The sequence below is a fragment of the Lepisosteus platostomus genome, chromosome 20, assembly GCF_059453375.1.
Source record: "Lepisosteus platostomus isolate fLepPlt1 chromosome 20, fLepPlt1.hap1, whole genome shotgun sequence".
Lineage (NCBI taxonomy): Eukaryota > Metazoa > Chordata > Actinopteri > Semionotiformes > Lepisosteidae > Lepisosteus > Lepisosteus platostomus.
Window position 1 is genome coordinate 5210713 of NC_142630.1, and position 18899 is coordinate 5229611.

At 42.6% G+C, this 18899-nt stretch overlaps 1 protein-coding gene and 1 long non-coding RNA gene across 3 annotated transcripts; one reads left to right on the forward strand and one right to left on the reverse strand.

Annotated features, from left to right (window-relative positions):
* Window positions 1–605: 605 nt before the first annotated feature.
* Window positions 606–16995, reverse strand: cotl1 (coactosin-like F-actin binding protein 1). The gene is made up of 4 exons (XM_088614291.1): window positions 16585–16995; window positions 15992–16074; window positions 6340–6497; window positions 606–2900 (listed from the first exon to the last, which is right to left on the reverse strand). Exons 1-4 carry the CDS (start codon window positions 16659–16661, stop codon window positions 2790–2792), a joined length of 429 nt encoding a protein of 142 aa, XP_088470417.1. The 5' UTR covers window positions 16662–16995; the 3' UTR covers window positions 606–2789.
* On the forward strand, window positions 13535–15425 carry LOC148644320 (uncharacterized). Of its 2 annotated transcripts, XR_015928741.1 has the most exons (4): window positions 13535–13731; window positions 14111–14198; window positions 14869–15033; window positions 15271–15425. It is a non-coding gene; the product is annotated as an uncharacterized LOC148644320 (long non-coding RNA). The 2 variants fall into 2 exon arrangements; XR_015928740.1 differs by lacking the exon at window positions 14111–14198.
* Window positions 16996–18899: the final 1904 nt, after the last annotated feature.

The window sequence follows — 18899 nt, forward strand, 5'->3', positions numbered from 1 at the left end:
CGTACTGTAGCTGTACTGTATAAATGGCATTTATTTTTCTGAGGTGTAAAAAAAAGGCTCTACTACGACAGGTTTGAAGTTCCCCGGTGTTTGCCTCTTGTTTTGAGCCGACAGTGTTTCTCTGGGACAGCTGTGAGAGATCTGATGTGCACAGTGCAGAGCTGAGTGGCTGAGCAGACTCTTGCAGTACAGAATACGGAGTTTTAAATGAAGGTTCAAGAGGAGATCAAATCCTAATCTTGCCCACCTGTATATAATTATCATGCTTCTTGCCGACTTTGCTCGTAAGCTTTTCTCTTTCACATCCCTCCTTCCACCCCATATTTATGCTCAAAGCAGCTCCCTGTTCACTCTCTGTTCAAGAGGAGGATGAGACACCCCTCTCCTTCCTCAGCCAGTCAAGTTACCCCAGTAAAGCTCCCTGTAGGAATCATGCCTCTTTTCTGCATTAATTATGGTTTGACCAATCAACCGAGATACTGTAGTCATCAGTCCTGTTTGGAAATGGGAAACAATTCAGGACTTAATTAGGGCTGGACATTATTTTCTAAAAGCAAACATCAACGATGCTAAGAAACACATACATGAGAAAAAAAAACAGAAGCTTTTTTTGAAAAAAGGAAATTTATTCTGAAATGGCTGATCTCTCATAATGGCGCCCTTCCAAGTTTCCACTCAATACAGTACATAAACCTTTTCATTTTTTTTCTGAATTTTTCCAAAAAAAAAACAAAACAGGCAAACTCATAAAAAAAGTTTATCACAAAATAAAACATCGCAAAAACAAAATTGTGCCACTGGACTTGTACTGAGGTTTGAACCACAGTTATTTTTGTTGTTGCTCACTCACAGCTACTCATTGTTTACACCGTCTGCACATATTTATATCCACCTATATGCACAAACTGTATATAGATTGATATAGATAAATAGTTAAGAGGCCACAGCCATAATCAATTTGGTCATACATATAATGAGAGAGCCAATTCGCTCCAAGCCACTGTACATAACACATGCTCAATAACCCATAATGGACAGAAACATTCCACTTCAAATCCTTGTTGTGTGGCTGGGTGACAAAGGCTAAATTTTAAGGCAGAAAAAATGCAAAGGGCACATTCACTATCTGTGGGCATGGTGATAGGTCTCTTCTTTTGCTTCTTTCTGCAAGGCCTCAGAGGAGCAAGCAAGAGACAATCCACTGTAACAATTTTCCCAGACAGGCGAACTTTCCCGACAGCTGTGTTCCTCAATGTGCGGCACCCTTCACCAACCCAGACTCAAAAGGTAAAAGCCCCTGCAGAAATGGAGTGATGGGTTGTTTGTTAACAGTATGACAAAGTAATAATCTTTGTGTTCTTCAGCCCTTAGGGCAGCATGTTTACCAGGGCTATAGAACACAAAGATTGGAGACTGATTAAGTGACACAAATGCAGAGCAAAACCCTGAAAAGGAAAATAAATACAGAAGTGAAGTTTTCTTCTCCCTCCTTCTTTGAGATCATTAAAATAGACACTACTACAATGACAAGGCATTCCAGTTATCCCCCTTTCCCAGTACTATTTGATTTTTAGTTGTCTTTAATTAAGTTCTTGAAAATCCACAGGGCCACACCTGCCCGTTTCCAGTTCAACGCGGCTCTGGTTTTGTAGTGGGTCAATGAGCACAGGTTTCAGGAGAGCAGTTATGTACAGTCCAGTTAAATTTAGGGGTGTGTGGGGCCCACTTCTGAACCAGCAGTAAGACCTCTATTTCAGGAACCCCCAGAAGGAGAAAGAAGTGATGGAGGGAGGAAAAAAAAACTTCAGGTCCGTTCTCAATCGAGACAAGTGGAGTCTTAAAAGATGCTTTAAGCTTCCAGATTGAAAAGTAAGCGAGGGATGCATGCAAAGTACGTTAAAACAGCACTGACATTCTTTGCAAAACACCAGTAAAAGAAAAAATCTTTGGGTGAAAGGCAACAAACCTTGCCATAAGAAATAAGCATCCTCCCCAGAATGGTGGATTTTCTGAATCTTGTTAATCTGCTGTACTTCTGCCTTTGTGCAGTAATGTTTGGCCTTCCGCACAAGGCAGGAGGCAGAGTATTCACTTGTGTGTCATCTGTTTCATGTTCAATGATTCTGTCGTTAGGGTGGCACAGCTAAAGAGTGGTTAGCAGTGCTGCTTCACCGACCTGGGGCCCTGGATTCAGTTCCAGATCTGGGGGGTTTTCTTTGTGGAGTTTGTATGTTCTACCCATATTCACATTTTTTTCCTCCAGGTGCTCTGGTTTCCTCCCAAGTCCGAAGACATACAGCGAGGATAACTGACGGCTGGGAAAACTGGCACCGATGTGAGTGCGTGCGTGTTTGCGTCTGTGCTTGTGACTGGTGTCCTGTCCAGGGTGTACCCCACCTTGTGCCCACAGCTTGCGGGGACAGTCTCCAGCTGCCCTGCGACTCTGAATTGGAAGAAGCGGTTGGAAGATGGGCTGTGTGATGTTGAGGATGCTTATTTTAATACAGCACAGGAAAGTCATGCCACGACCTCCCCCCTGCCCATAAAAAATAGCAATCACACACAGTGGAAAAAAACAATCATAGGAGTGCCTGCAGAGGGGTGTGTGTGAGAGTCGGGGTGAGGTGCTGGCCTGTGGGGACGGATGTAGAGCAGATGTAGCTGTTCAAGAGGGGGGAAAGGAAATGAGGTGGATCTTGCGCGGAGTAGCATCTCCTCTCCCCCTGGGATCTCCCAACCCCGTGTCCAAGCAGCGGCGGTGGGCTGGTGGTCTCTCTCAGGGGCCTCCCCTACTCCACCTGGGCATCGTAGTTGGCCCCCCCAGCCTTTTTGAGCTCGGCCCTGATATAAGCTTCTTCCAGCTCCCTGCGGTCACTGACCATGAACTCCTTGGCAAAATTCTGCAAAACAAAGCCAAAACAACATCACCCAGCGGCCACTAACTCAGTCCCACACTGATGCACCAGCTTCCTTCCAGATCTTTCATGGAGAAGAACTGAAGTGAGATGACTCAGCTCCAGGCCCTGAGGGTCAAAGACCACTAGCTTAGCAATTTCGATTTCAATCATTAACCTGCTTTCAACCTGAGAGTGTTGAATTTGCTGATTGAAGGATAACTAGTTCCAGCAACTTCCGGGAAGGTAAGGCTGAGGTTGAGTAAAAGCCGTTTCTGAACTTATTGTCGGTGCCCATCCCTCTTTCCAGATCTACTCCTGTTAGCTGGCCTGTGTGCTGGGGGTTGGCAAGATCTTTAAAACTCAGACAACAGACAATTCTCCCTGCACTCCTTGGTTCCACTTGCTTGTACAAAACACCAAAACTTATTATGAAATTGAGTTTTTACCCCACAATCTAGGATTAAACTGCCTGATAGTTTCTAACAACGCTTGACTATACTGTACTGTGAAAAATAAATGAACAAGTCTCACTTCGATCTGCAAAAACACAGCAAAGCAAATCAGACAGATTTTTTCGTTAAGGGAGTTACACAATTTAGTAGAACCTCATCTGATCTTTTAAGTTGTGACCTTCAGCTACAAGGCTCACGGGGCTCAATAAAACTCTTAAATTAAGATAAAAAATAAACACAACCATAAAATATGGTTAATACAATATTTAAAACAATAAAGGACAACAGTGGCATAATCCCATATTGATTTGTGTAGAGCCTTCTTCCTGTAAAGATCAACCCAGCCACAATTAATATGGTAATTAGGCCAGGACAGTCAAACCAATTTCCTGTCTGGCAAGCGTGGACAATTCAGCAGATCTATACAGCTCACACAGGGGGGCATCTACCCAACAGCATGTGCCATCTAAAGCACTGTGAATCAATTAATGCCATTTTAAAGTTCATGCTTCAGCTTTTTTTTTGTCACAGATAACATTATACTCCCATTTAAAAATCTCTGCATTCTTATCATTAATTTAAGAGCTCTTTTCCAGATCTGCCTGGAAACGCAAATTTGTTGAGAAATTAAAAGCAGCATAGTATAGCTTGTCTGACCTTAACTTTGCATTAAAGTGACTGACTTTTCTATTTATGTTTCTCTCAATTACCCTGATATTTCTCTGGTGTTTTAGCCCGAGTTAAAAAAAAATATCTATCTATAGATATAAACCTTGGCTGGCTGTTCCCCAATGGAAATCATTATGTGGCAATTATTTGTATAGGTAACAACATCAGATGATTTTTGCTTGGAAATATGTTACTCAAAAAGCAATAAATGATTTTTATATGATTACTGGAGTACAGCTGGAGGCTGTGCAAGATGAGAGTGAGATGACATTTAAGTTTGAAATTGTCATAAATGTCATCTCACCTTCTCTGGGTTTCAAGATCACAGCACTGCTGAAACCTTAATCAAGCTCTGAGACAGCACATTTCCTTTCAGCAATTCTGAACAGTCGTCTTTTGCGGTTGTGAAATAGTTAAACATTGGAGAAAAGGTGGATTCGGACAGTGTGAGATTAAATGTACTCAGGAGTAAGACAAGTGAGGCACAGCAAGTGTGGCTCTGAAGGCTTTAAAGACACATGATATGTGCCCATACCTATTCAAAGGACTATGTTTAAAAAGCCAGGCCTTGCACACCAGGAGTACATGAGGCCTGATTTTCTCTCTATCCTCGCTCACAGGCACCTGGCCCTCTTTGTCCACAGTTCGTGAAAGGCCACCACTCAGCTGCACAATAACTGATGCGTCTAGACACTGATTAAACCACAGAGTGCAGCTCCCATTTCATCGTGTAACTTCCAACACAACGCCGGACATTAATAAGCCTTTTCAGCAGGGTACCGGACAACCTCCGAGTCCAAGAAAAATCAAAGCTTAGACCGCTGTCATCCTCTGAGGCATCACAGACACCCAGTAATGTAACTCTTAAACTGCTCTCTCCTGTACGAACCCCAGTTGGTTGGGACTGCGCTTGAAGCAGTCAGAATGTTGTTTTACATGCGTCATATAGAACCAGTGACCCCAAAGGGTTAGGTTTCTTCCACAATCCGAAAGGCCCTACCACATTATTGTTCTTAGCAAGCTGAGAAAAAAAAATCTACAGCGTGCCCCAAGAAGGAGAAGCACATCACAGGAACAAAGCTAACTGTGCTGCAGCGCATCTGTCAAGTGCCTGCTGTTGAGTCCTGCAAAGCAAACTGCTCCAGGGAGTAATTTATGTGCTGAACTGACTGCTGGGCCTGCAGCAAGGCAAGAGGTGTCTTGTCCAGACTTCTGCACTAAATCAGCTTGCTTGGGAAATTAGCATGTAGCTCGTGTCCCAGCTAGCGTTTGGGAGATGCCAGGCTCTCACAAAAGAGCTTTTTGTTTTGTGATTTTTTTTTTTATTCTCCTTTGCAAGTGGGCATCTGAGCTGCTGGCATCATCCACAATACATAATCTCCACGGCAGGGCAGAGCGGAGCTACTCTGCAAGAGGCATTCAGCGCAAAAAAAAAAAGCTCTCAGGACTAATTTTTCCCTTTTCCAATTTCCGAGCTCACTGCCGCATGCGGCGACAACAAATATCTCTCGGGTTCACCTGAATGCAGATGGGGAAAAAGGAAAAAAGTTTTACCAAGAAGGTGCAATGCTTTTCTTCAGGAATTTCTGTTTTTGAACACTTTCAAGCGGCAAATACTTTATAAACTGTCCATTTCTGTACTGTTTTCCCATAAATGCTCAAAACGCATTGTTGTATACTGTCTACTCTACCTTAGGCCTGGCAGAGAGACACAGATGGCAGTAAACAGTTTAATTTATGGCCATATATCCTGTGCCTCCTGTTTTCACTGTCTCCTCACATCTCTGTGCTTACTGTAGTATACTATAGTAGAATTCAGGCTGCCAGACCAGTTGTTTTGAGTCTGGCTGTAACCGGTTTAGCAGTTCAGTGGACTTTGTGATTTTTCTCAGACAGCTGGACATAAGAATACACATTCTGTGACTAGTAGGGATGCCCCTTTTACATTCTGTGGTGAAATACTCTATACAGTATGTTTCATATGCGTTTTGATATTTGTGGTAACATTAGAGAGATGTTTTGAGCTAGAAATCCCGTCTGAAAAGGCTCATATTCAGAGCTTAGCAGGAGAGGATACTCTTTCGTGCATCGCTCTCAGAAAATTGACTTTTTCTTAAAAGACTGAAAATCTTTTAGAACCTTTAGAACCAACCGAGCAGCACTGTGACTTCTTGCTTCTTCCCTACACTACAGTGAAAGTTGAGTAAAGTATGGTCAAACAGCAAGGTGAGACATGATACGAGCCACAGCAGACCATGGAAAATGAAATGTGGGCTAAAGAGCTTCCATGGACAGTGAGCTGGAGGGGACCTGTGCCTTACCTGTACTATGTCTTTCACCAGGGTCTTGTCTGTGCTGATCTTGGCTCTTTGCAGGCCGCTCACATTCTCTCCAATCCAGGTGATCAGGGTGAATTTGGCCCTCTTGCTCATGGCGTCTCCCGTGGTGATCCTTACAAAGCCAAATAACCGGGCATCATCTGTGGAGCAGAGAGAGGGAGGAACACTTCAGCCCTCTTGAAGAGAAGCCCTCTGTTGTCTTAACCACCGCTGGGAACAGGATTTGTACTTACAGGCCCAGCGTTTGAAACAAAAGAAAAAACGAAAGCATGCTCTAACAGCTTCCCGCTACCCGTCACTCATTTACTGCGAAACGGTAATTAGCTGTAACCTCAATTTCTCAATATTCTGCAAACGCAGATGTCAAAACATTGCAGTAATCTCAAACAATTTGCTGCCCACAAACCACTCACTGCGTTTTGTGCCTTCTGCTGTTGCAGATTTTACGCTTACATCCCCTGGGGTCTAATCCTCTTAGAAGTGAGAAAACAGTTGCGATGCGGTCAAACAGACAAGCCCTTCTGCTGCCTGTAATATTGGGTCGTTTGTGGCAAAGTAGTATGAATTGTGCTGTGAGTAACGTGACCATCATGACTTTTTCTAAGATGGATTTGAACCAGGAACTCCCACAACCAGAGGGCTATGGCACATCAGATTATCTTGCTCCCAGCCTAATTATTCTGATCCAAGGGTGTTCGAATCCTTTTTCAGTCCAGTTGGAAGTTCGGTGTGTCTGCGGGGTTTCAGTTCATCTCAGCTGGTCACTCTTTGACCTGGACCAAGCTTCTGCCGGCTGCTGCATCCCTATGGGTGCTGCTGCTGCTTTATAGAGACATAGAAAACCCACAGAGACACTTGTCCTCCAGCCTCATCACCGGACTCCTCTGTTCTGATCAGAACAAAATGTACCTGCGGCCCGTGACAGCATGACTAATTGAGGCCGCAGCCCACAAGAGCAGGAGAAGCAAGCCAACAAACTCCACGGCCCTCTGTTGCACTGTCCTCGATTAATGGAGTATTAACTGATCTGGAGGTAATGTGTCCTGATAGAAAGTTGGGCAATCAAACCTTTAATGATGCAATGTCTTTCAGTATAGTGGTTCCTCAGGCATTAGCTCATCACGGTTTCTGTAATGCAGTTGTATTGGAGGACTGGAGAGGCAGGGGTTGAGAACCATAACCACTATTCCACTTTCTACCCTAGACTCCCCAGTTAACACGCCCTTCTGCAGTCCAATTCAACCCATGGAGTTTTGGCTGGGCTTTGCCATTCATATAATAATGTATTCCTACGTTACAGCAGATCTTGTCTGGTGTCTCAATGCTATTATTTCTCTCAGAAAAACATGAACAAGACTTAAGTTTTGTCAGCTGCCATCAGCACTTCCCAAGCAGTCTGCTGGGCTTGAGCTGTGTTAGAACATCGAAGGTCCCCAGTAATCAAGGAGACTCTCCCCTGTTTTGCTCAGTTCAATAAGGCTGGTAAATGGAAAATACCTGCAGCTTAGGCAATCACAGGTGCTATTTAAACAACTAAAGTGCTGTTGACACCCCTTTCATCAGCAAATAAAAAAAGTTAAACTTCACTGGAATTTGTGCCTGATGGTATCAACATACTACTTATCATAAAAGAGAAAGTATTACTATTGAACCAGGATGTCCTCTCCTTTCCATGACCTTAAAGGAAACAGTGCCAAGTACATAACTGCAGCTCCCCACCCAGGATGTGCGAGCCCAGAGCTCCAGCCACTCTTCCTAACTGCTGATTTTACTATTTTTCTCCTTGGTATGGGTGCTGCTTTGACTCCGGGATGCCAATTTTAAGAGTACGGAGAGGAGAGAAATTATAATAATGTTTAACTTTCGGTTACATGAGGCAATGACAGTGCAAACCTCCATCCACTCTCTAGGCACTTTAACCAATTCAGGGTTGCGGTGGAGGTAATCCTATCCCAGCAAGCACTGGGTGCAAGGCAGGACATACTGTAGATTGGATGCCAGTCCACTGCAGGGCAGACAGACAGCACACGCCCACACCAGGGCCAATTGTCCCAAGAGCCAATTAACCTTCAAGTATGTCTTTGGACTGTGAGAGGAAACCAGAGCACCCAGAGGAAACCCACACGAACACGGGGAGAACATACAAACTCTAAGCAGATAGCACCCCAGGTCTGGAATCGAACCCAGGGCCCCAGCGCTGCAAGGCAGCAATACTCGCCACTGCCTCAGTGCGCCACCCATCGCGTTTCATACAGAGAGGAAATGTGAGTGTACTGGGATGGACTGGCATGCTAGGCTGAAGGACAGCAGCCACGAGACCTCGATCCCACCTGGGCTTCTGGGATTGGATCTGACTGACCACACCACACCACTCCGCAGGGTCAGGGGAGCTCTGATAACTGCTGTATGGGTGTACAGGATGGTTTCTGAAATGAACCTGGAATTCAGTATAAAACTGCATATCTAAGATAGTAGCATGGGATGTGTGTTGGGTTTTTATAACATTTCCTTTGGCAACTAAGATGCCACAAGAGAGTTCTGGGAAAGGTGCATGCCTCCAACAGACAAATCAAAAGTGAAATGCGCCTACGTTAATAAAGCCTACTAGTACAAGAGCAGGCAGAAAGGTTTTTGGAAATATGTTGGCCTAGATATTAAAAGGTATGGTGTCTCTCTTTAAGCGATTCAAATATTGCACAGGAAATGTAATATGCACTGATTCCTTTTAGGATACCATACAACTGAAAATTAAATCCAACACGGTCATCTGTAGTGCTTTCACTGCTGATCTAAACTAAAACTGTACAGTATCTTTGCTTTTCCATGTCTTGGTTTGCATTCAAACCAGGAGCTGGTGTTAAAGTAATATTAAAAGCTTATTTTCTGCAGTACATCTCAGAAGAGCTTATCTTTGAAACCTGGAGCCCAACATATTGTGCACATATGTCCTCTGGGATGCGCCTTGCATAAAAGGCACTATATAAAACAAAGAGCTTGCAAGGGTGTTGTGGGAGTCCACAGAGCACATCTGGGTACAGGGACTGTGTGATGGAATAAGATCCTGACCTCACAAAATGGATCATTCGGAATGCACACGAAGAAAGAAAGATCTTGCATTAATGTGATCACCTGACAAACAGCTGACCCAGCATTAAAATATTCCCCAGTGACTGTGCTCTCCAGTGAGTTTATCCCACAGCTATTATCCAGAACAGCATTTGAAAAGCCACAGCTGCTGCCATGTTCTTAATGTGTGTTAATCTTGTGCCCACCTCCTAGCCTGCAGGACCCGAATGGTCACTTCCTGCATTGAGAGTTGTGCGGAAAAGAGCAAATTCAGCAGCAGCTGTAAAAGTAGCTGGTTTTCTTGAAAGTAAGGCATCCTTTGTAATAAAAGGACGCCTTTGTACTCTGCCCCCTTGCTGTGAAAAATTGTTCCACAAAGCATTCAGAAACGGAAAAGGGTCACTATGACTGTATGTCAGGACAGTAGCCAATCCTGATCTAATGTTTCACCAGAACATCCCCCAGATCCCCAGAAATGCACCTCAAGCCCAGACACCCTTCATAGACTCGCATCTCTGCCCTATTTCAGAAAACACACATCAGATGAGGACCTGCTGATTAACTGGTAAACTGAGATTTGCGACCCATGTTCTACATCACCGATCAATGAATGTGTTACTCTGTGGATCCAAAGAGAACACTGCGTGAATTCGGACTCTTATCAGCTGCCTGGCTAGCCTCAACATGAAGCCTGAGGAATGTGTTTTTACTCTAGTCACTTTTTAATCGCCAAACACAAGAAGAATGTAAACTGGAATGCCTGCACTGCAAATCTTTGGTCGTCTCCACACTTGAAAGATCTGCAGTGAAACAAATGACGTTATGATAAATTCAGCAGAATTTCATTCATTAACAGGAACTACTGGGGGGAATAGATGTGTCTTTCAAATGGTAACAAATCAGACCAAAACATTGTTCCGTTTAGAGATTCTGTGGGTGTCTTTCAAATAGGCCACATTCCTGTATGATCCTTAAGTTTCCTGTCAAACCAGGCCTTCAAAAAAAGTTTGGAGGACTATTCCTACAAAATGAAAACTCTCTTCCCGATGTCATCATTCTCCTCATAACCTTCCCCAGGCAAACTTTCCTGTTTATTAGAGAGGAAATTCTGTCATGGCCCTACTGACCCAAAATTATAACATTGTTTCAATCCCAAAATCCGACAGTAGTTCTGTATGACTCTACTTTTTAAACAAAAGAAGAATCACATTATGATATGACAATAAAACAACTTGACAACAGACCAACAAGAAAAATGCCGCTGTTGGAAAAAACAGACCATGTGAAGTTGAATTATTCACATGTAGCTTAGGTTAAATACTACAAATGCACACCATAAGGAAACAACTCTATGCTTTAATGTGGACATTAAACACAACATGCTCGTGGTACATGAAGAGCCCAAATCAATGTGAAAATAGCTGATTTTTCTCTGGGCAAAGCTAAAAGATCTTTTTATATTTGAAAACCCCCAATAGCTAAAATTGACATTAATAAAGAAAATAACCTTGAATGTGAATGCTTGCATGGTTGTAAGATCAAATAGAAACCACCCGAAATCCTTGAAGATGATGTACTTTACTGCAAAGAAGAGTAAAGGAGCCATGTTGCCATGGAAACTGTTATCTTGTCACAGTGGTGTGGTCTTATAACATTAAGCTACTTAAGGCTGTGACCAGTGTTTTAATCTGGACTACAGGACTTCAGTCTACAGCACTTCCTCCCAGACTCTTTTGCATTGTTGTTTCAGATGATATAGATACACTCTGCATGGTCCTGTCTGCCTCTGAACCACAGCACCTCTATAAAACAATAACATATCCCTCCTCTGAGGGCAGATGATTTAAACTTGTTTTTCTTCAAACTTTACACTCAGACAGACAAAAAAAACCCAAGACAAAACAGCTCTCCTCATTCAAACCTGACCCCTTTTAGAGAAAGCCCTGTGGAGACTTTAAAATCTATTTAACCGTTTTAGAAAGCTCTTGGATTAAATAAAACCATACAGATCTAACAAAGAGGCTATCTTATCAACGTGGGTAACAAAGAATGTTGGTTGTATAAATCCTCTATCATTTCTGCTTAACCAAAATGATAAAACTTCTGAATTACCTCAGGCATTGTTTAATAATTACTCTGCAATAAACATGACAACCACATGCAAGAAGTTGCAAATTTCTAGAAACCTATGAAGGTCTAAGCGCTGTAAGCTTTCTTAAGTATAAGGCTTATAAAACTCATTCCATTTACTTCAAGTTTGTTTTTTCAGAACTGGATGGGATAAGGTCGTTTCTCCGGTTAGGTTTAATTAGATATAGTTGTGCGATTTTGAACATGTGTAATAAACTATGCAACATTAAACTACTGTTTTGCTACTATAGTCATAAGGCCTGGTTATCTCATGTTGTGTTTTTGTTAAATTAAAATATTCTATTAAGGCCTCATTAGTTCCTGGAAGGTTTGAAAACGATGGTCGTGTGTGGCATCTTCTTCCAGAACAGTAATGTGACATCCAGAGAGATCTTTTCAGGAGCTTGTGGAAAATGTGTAACAATGTACTGTATTGCTTTATTATGTGTTTCAAGGGAAAGAGTACATTTTCACATCTTGGCCTCAGCTGTCTTTAAATAATGAATATCTTGGAATGCAGAGCTCTGGCTAGGTGAAGGCAGCTTGGTTGATATTATATCGCTCAGAAGAGTTGAACCAAATATTTATTGGCTTATTATGTTTGCTGGGAAGGAGGGGATCAGAATAACAATGACCATCCATTCATTTACCACTTCAGGGTCTCAGGTGACTGGAGCAAGGAAGGACACTAACGGCAGGGCAATTTTCCCAAAACCAATTTACCCACCAGTGTGTTGTGGAAGGAAACTGGAGAGCCCAGAGGAAAGCCATGCAAACAGAGAAAGAACATACAGAACAAACTCCAAGCAGATAGGACCCCAGGTCCAGAATTGAGCAGCAACACTAAGCACTGACCCACTGTAACAGAGATCGAGGGAGCTGAAACTGAAGAATGATTGCGGAGATCCAATGGGGTTAATGAACTTTTTTGTCTTTGAAAAGCAAAAAAAAAACATACTGTAGGATGAAGTGGAGAAAAATGACTAACCTCACATGAAGTTCTCAACTACAAAACTATTAATAACTGAAATTTAGAGTTTCACGAGACTCTACGGTTTACATATACCAGCAACCAAAAAGGAGACCATCTATATTTAACCCTTATTAGTTCACCCACATCCAAATGAGTGAATACAGACACCTTATTTGTCTGCATTTTTCAACACATTGCACTGTCACACCCTCATTTTCTCTCCCATTCTGCCTGCTTACATACACACAAATGACAAGAAAGATGCTGCAGGAGAGCTATAAACAAGAATGAATAGTCTAAACATTTACATTATAAACTCATACAACGAGAAAAACAATTACTTCCCTCTTAGTAAGAGCATTTTGTTTTAAATGTCGAGTGTATCTACATGCTGTTCTAGTTTCTATTTCCCTTACTTTTATTCTTACAGGTGATCTGTTATTTTGCCTTTTTCAGTCCTTGTGGGGTATCAGTCCAAGCTGCGGCTGAGGCAGGGCAGACCTGCCCATCTTTGACCCCGTGAACCCGACAGCAGCAGACAGGCTGGAGGAGAAGGCGCGCGTCCCAGCTCCACCAGTTAGGTGCAACCCAACCCTGCCTATAGTCAGCCTGACATTTCCAATTTTGTTTCAATTACACTCCACTGACATTTAAATCTCAATTTTTAACGGTTTAATTTGATAACCAGCTATTTCTGCTTGACATTTACTGCAAGAGCAACATTTATATTTTCCTTTCACATGAAAGCACTCAATACAATTCACCTTCATTTTTGTTTAATCCTATTATCTTGCCCTTGAATTGCTGGCTTACGTACTGTGTACCCATGATAGTACTGTATGTCGTACTTCAACATATAACAATATATACAGCATGTATTACAGCTACATTGTATCTGTAACTACAAAAAGAGGGGACGGAAATTAGCGGTGCACCAGGGCTTTCTGTGCAATGGGGGAAGCATTATGACACATCACTGCAACAGTCTGTCATTTCATTTCCTCTCATTCAGTTTAGAGAAGCCTTTTCAGATTGCAATTGCGCTGGAGTCAGGAAGGTACAGACTATAAGAGTATAATGAAAAAGAGCACAGAAATGTAACACCGATCAACCATAACAAGAAAGCAGCAAATCTTAAATACTGCGCATGATACCTTTGAAGCAAACTGTTTTTTGAAGGGTCTATTTGACACAGATGACTTCAGGTCAGTGAGCGGGCACAGTCACTGGCACTGCATTATGGAATCTGTTTTCAAAATGTGAGGAAATAACACACAGAATATCTAGATTTGATGTCTAAACCATCTTTTTACTAACTGGCACAATACAAGACATGCTGTACTGCACATCTTAGCACGTGCTTTAGAGATAGAGATCATGCTCACTTCCTATACTAACAAGCCACGCCCCAGTTTCTCTGAAAAAAAGGTGGATTACCATTCAAAACATTAAGTAAAATGGAGAACTGTCTGAACTGTCTGTCTGTCTCTTTCAACTGTGTCTGATTACACAGTTGAAAGAGCACAGCATCTTTGACCAGGTTAATCAAATGTTCCTTGACTTGTGCTTCCAATGAATGCGCAGGCAGTTTCGGCTCTGGAATCTGCTCTTCACCATGTGGAAAGTTGAAAGTGGAAAGAGCAGGGATCTGAGTCAAAACATTGAGGAAAAGGTGAAAATAAGCACAAACTCCATGTAGAATTCCCCAGTCTTTAAAGTTCCTCATTCCGGTGATATTGAATTTCACGAGAGACAGGATTTTTGTTTTACTGACTCTTTTTCTTAGGAGTGAAACTGCTCTATGTGGTACTACTGCGTGCCATAACCTCCACACTATTAACCACGAACCTTCCCTCCCTGCAATTCACTCACTCAAAATCAAGTAACGTGTCAAATACTTACAGCAAAAAAAAAAAAGGCTGCACTGAATACTTGCTGCTGCTATTTTTCAGTCATGAAACCTTCTGGGACACACTTAGGGCTATAACAATGTAGATATGCCCATGTTGGATGAAAATTCACGTAAGTAGAGTCTTGGTAAAACCATATGGCAAACAGAGGTAATCACAGCCCTGTGGAGTAAATATCTTGGCTCAGGCCACCAGGATCAGCTGGTAATCCTGGGTGACACGATGGCTATACAAACCCAGCTAAACAGAGACAGTTACAAACACGAATAACTGGAAATAAGTGGAAAATGGAACTTACCATCCACATAGCATATATAGACATTCAGAATCAATAATTAATGCTAATGCACGTAGTGCCTGAGGGCGCCATCACAAGTCACTAACCCTGTCAAATCCTACATTCTGTGTTGCTAATTCCTATTTACTCCTTAGCCTCTGTATCTGGTTGAAGAACCTGCAAAGCTATGACTTCAGCCTGGACGCAGGTGTCTTCACAATGGGGGTTGAAAATCTCAACCAGCAGATGGCGCTGGTCTCCGAAGATTAAAATGGACACCCCGCCCCGTCTTGTTCTTCGGCGTGCAGGAATTCGTCTTGGTGTGAAGCGTTTACGTACACTCTGCAATCTGTTATCACAACCGAACATGAACGCATCCGCAATTCAACAGCTATCCAAACCCATCGCCTCACCACAAAACACAAGTGCGATGCTTGCAAACCCAGCAGTCACGTTTGACAAGCAGAACATTTTTTTTATATATATATATCAGCCTACTACTCACATTTAAATCATTGTCATGATCCACGAACGCATTAACCAGTTCCCTCTTGCAGATACGTCATTTTGAAGAACTGCTGGAATAGGACTACAAAGCGGTCCTGGTTAGACAAACGGAAGATTTACGTAACCTTTCATTTATGTAAGTGTTTCAAAGCAGATAAACCGCTAGCGCCGACTTCAGAAGACACAATTAAGTTTCTATGTAGGAGGAAACTGCACGCTTTTGATATTGAACCCCCCTATTCCCTTTCTGATGCTAAGTGCTGGTGGATGATTATCCAGTATTGTAAAAGCCAAAGCGCACACACTTCCGGAGCCGGTTGTCTGTCAGAAAACAATAGGCTACGACTTTGCGAACGGGGCGTTGTACTATAAATGAGACGGTCATAAGACTGGTCTTAATTTGTCATCATTTTGGCGTTTTTCCCCCCCACTTTACAAGGAATAAATTACAGGAATTCCAGATTACCGGTGGGGAAAATAAAACCACAGATTTCTGACATGGTGGTTTTATCAAGGCGTCTTATCCGTAAGAACAGACTTGTGCGTTTGACTGGAGAGACTATTCAGTTGTATGCAGCTCCCCTGTAATACCGAAAAACACCCTATAGCACATCTTTGAGTTACAGTGTCAGCTGGAGAGATTCAAGTAAGATACAGTGAAATGATTGCAGTGGTCCGACTGTGGTCCAGTTCTTTGAGGACCGGCTGCTGTTAACATTAATGCACAATGAATCACACGGCGTTAGAGGAATAAATCAACTCGTCTCTTACCTGTACATTGATTTTTAAACTCCTCGTATTCTGTGCCCTGCCCTCCGGGGACGATTGTTGAACCGTCGTAAACAAATGAAGCCCTTCAAACACATGCGTGAATAATAATTAGAAAAAAATACTACGGGTTTGAAGAAAGTGTGATACAATGAGGCCAAAGGACGAATCCTACATCCTAATGTTTCTCGCTTCAGTGCGCAATTGGGCTGAAAATCAGCTCTGGTGGGCAGCTCATCTAAAACTTCTGAATTCAGCTTTTCTAGCTAGACGCATTAACGCAAGTCACTGGGCTACTTATAACTGTCATTTTACAGAGGGTTCGCATTATTCAGCAAATGCAAGTTTGGAAATTACGGGCGCATAGACCTCATTATTTTGGGGGAAACCGAGAATATCGATACAGTGAACAAAGCGGCAGTGCTAGTGGGGTATCAAACACGGTATCCAACAATAAAACAAACTCATCTTCAAATATTTACAATGAATACATGGACACTTCGTCCCTGTTCGTGTATTGGGAAATTTGCTCTTCGTAAGCAGGATACTTATTCCCTATCAACATGCCATAACTCAAGAACAAACAAGAGACTTACCAGTTAACGTCAGTATTGTCGTCTCTTACGAGGTTATAGGCTTCCCTGCAAGCTTCTTTATCGATTTTGGTTGCCATTTCGTTTAGAGGTTGAAGGGAAGCGAAAAAGGGACAGAAGCTACAATAACTGCAGGAAAGCTGAAACAAATCAGAAATCCTTGAGGCGAGGAAGAGTTCAAAACGTTGCAGGCTGCGCTACAGATGCAGGATGAAAGGGTGTCGAGGAGGTTGTCTTCAGCAGAGCTCCGCAGGATGCGCTAGCTAGAATGCCGATTTTTTGAATGATTAGTAAAAGCGGTTCCTCATACGCCTCTAAAGGGCATTTCCTTTGCTTTGCTGCTTTGGGCGTTGGTGATTTTCGTCAATCAGGTTACAGCACAGAATAAGGCCCCCAAAGCTAGACTCAGAATCACCTCCTAATGGCCAGACTGGGGATTAAGGCACATTAAATCCACCCCGTTTCTATTGTTCACATTTCACCGAGTTTGTCGCCCCCTGGTGGAAGCAACCGATTCTGCTCTCTTTCTGAAAAGGTGCAACGTGATAGAAGCGAAGTGATGACGTGCACTTAAGGGCCGCCGACCTGAATACAAAAAAATAAAGGTTAAGGGGATATCATTTTTATTTGGGGGAAAAAAAGATTCCAGCGTTATGTCTGGAAGCTGACAGACGTGCAACAGTTGCACCATTACCACTCACCTCCAAGATGGAATATTTGTCTTAAAAAACGGTTTCAACAAGTTTTAACCAACCAGACCTGCATTTTAAGGCCATTAGAGGACACAATACTCCTGTTGCTTGGTAACAAAGCACTGCTACACAGTGACGTTCCCAACATGCACTTTAAATGATGACATGGGGTCAAAGGTACACTATTGCCAAGTTCTCTGCCTTCCATCAAAGGTTTGATTTCAGCTCTGAGAGTTTCCATAGAGTGGGGTTGGACACTCCTGGCCCTGGAGGACACATTTCCTTTCTACCTCAGCTCTTAACAACTTAAACCAGCTCAATATGGGCTTAATCTGAGCTTCATCAGCTTCTCTCATCTTTTCAGGTGTTCCTGCTTTGAAAAATCCTAAAAGGTCTGCAGACGCTCTGACACTACAGCACTAGAATGAGCCATCCCTGCTATAGGACATACTATACTGTGCACATGGTGCTCAGGTGACATTCACCCACCTGTACAGAGTGAACATCATAAGAGAACACAGAGATCTAATGAGCGGAGACCATTTGGCCCATCTATCTTGTGTACTTGGTACAGAAAATTGATTCATTGATTCAAGGCCCTCATCCACTGTTTCATGAAAGACGCCAGGGTATCAGCATCAGGGCTGAGCAGCTTGTTTCAGACTCTCACCACACTTGGCATGAAAAAGGGATTTCCTGTCTTCAATTTTAAAAGCTTTTCCTCTTACTTGTGTTTCACTGACCCCGGAGAAACCCACTTTGCCATGGACTTTGGAGGATTTAATACTTAAATTTAAATTTTAATTTTAATGCTTAAATCTGTTCTCGTTGCTGTCCTCTCTGCTCAAGTCGTTGACATACTGTAAGTGCACTCCTGAAGGACTGTTTGATTAAGGTTTAAAGTGTGTTCTTCATTGCAGTATCCAAGCAATATGAGATGTCTTAGGTTCCCCTATGTATGAGGTGATGTTGTTCGAATCTGTGGAAGATACTTTCCTACAGAGGAACAGGAGATCTCAGCCCAGTCCAAAATACCACCATAGCAAAACTGTGCTACATCACTTCTCGGTGAATGAAACTCTGGAGCTGAGCTTGACAGCTTTCTGGTCAAATTATATGTGCTTTGGCCTCAGCACTGGGACATTGTCATCTCGTTTCCCAGTGGATGTGCTTGGAATTCCCTCTGGGAAAACCTACATACACATCACTGAGGTTATAAAACAAAGCACTGGGTAATCAGCTGATATGCAAATAGCACACTCTACCGCAAGATCATTACATCCTTGTGATCATGAAAAGACAATAAAACGGTTAACACTGTTAAATTGCAATAGGCAAATGAGAGGTTCTATGAATTAGAACTTCAACGATTTATTGTAAGGATGGTGAGGATACAAATGGCATTGTTTAGAGTTGAATGAAATCCCAGGTCTTACCTTCTTTACTAATGACAAGGTTTACTCCATGCTGAAAAGAGAAGAAAAGAAACAGAACGTTTCAGCTGTAGAGCCTTCTTCCTGAAATGTTGTGTTTCTTTTCTTCTCTTTTCAGCAGGAATAAACCTTGTTCCCTTGCAGCCTACGCATGCTGACGCGGCTCCCTACTTGAACTACTGTATTAATGCAA

Coding starts and splice junctions, on each gene's coding strand:
- cotl1 (XM_088614291.1), bottom strand. CDS start 16,661: ATGGCAACCAAAATCGATAAAGAAGCTTGCAGGGAAGCCTATAACCTC. Junction 16,075..16,584: donor GACAATACTGACGTTAACTG/GTAAGTCTCTTG, acceptor ATGTGTTTGAAG/GGCTTCATTTGTTTACGACG. Junction 2,901..6,339: donor TGGTGAAAGACATAGTACAG/GTAAGGCACAGG, acceptor TTTGTTTTGCAG/AATTTTGCCAAGGAGTTCAT.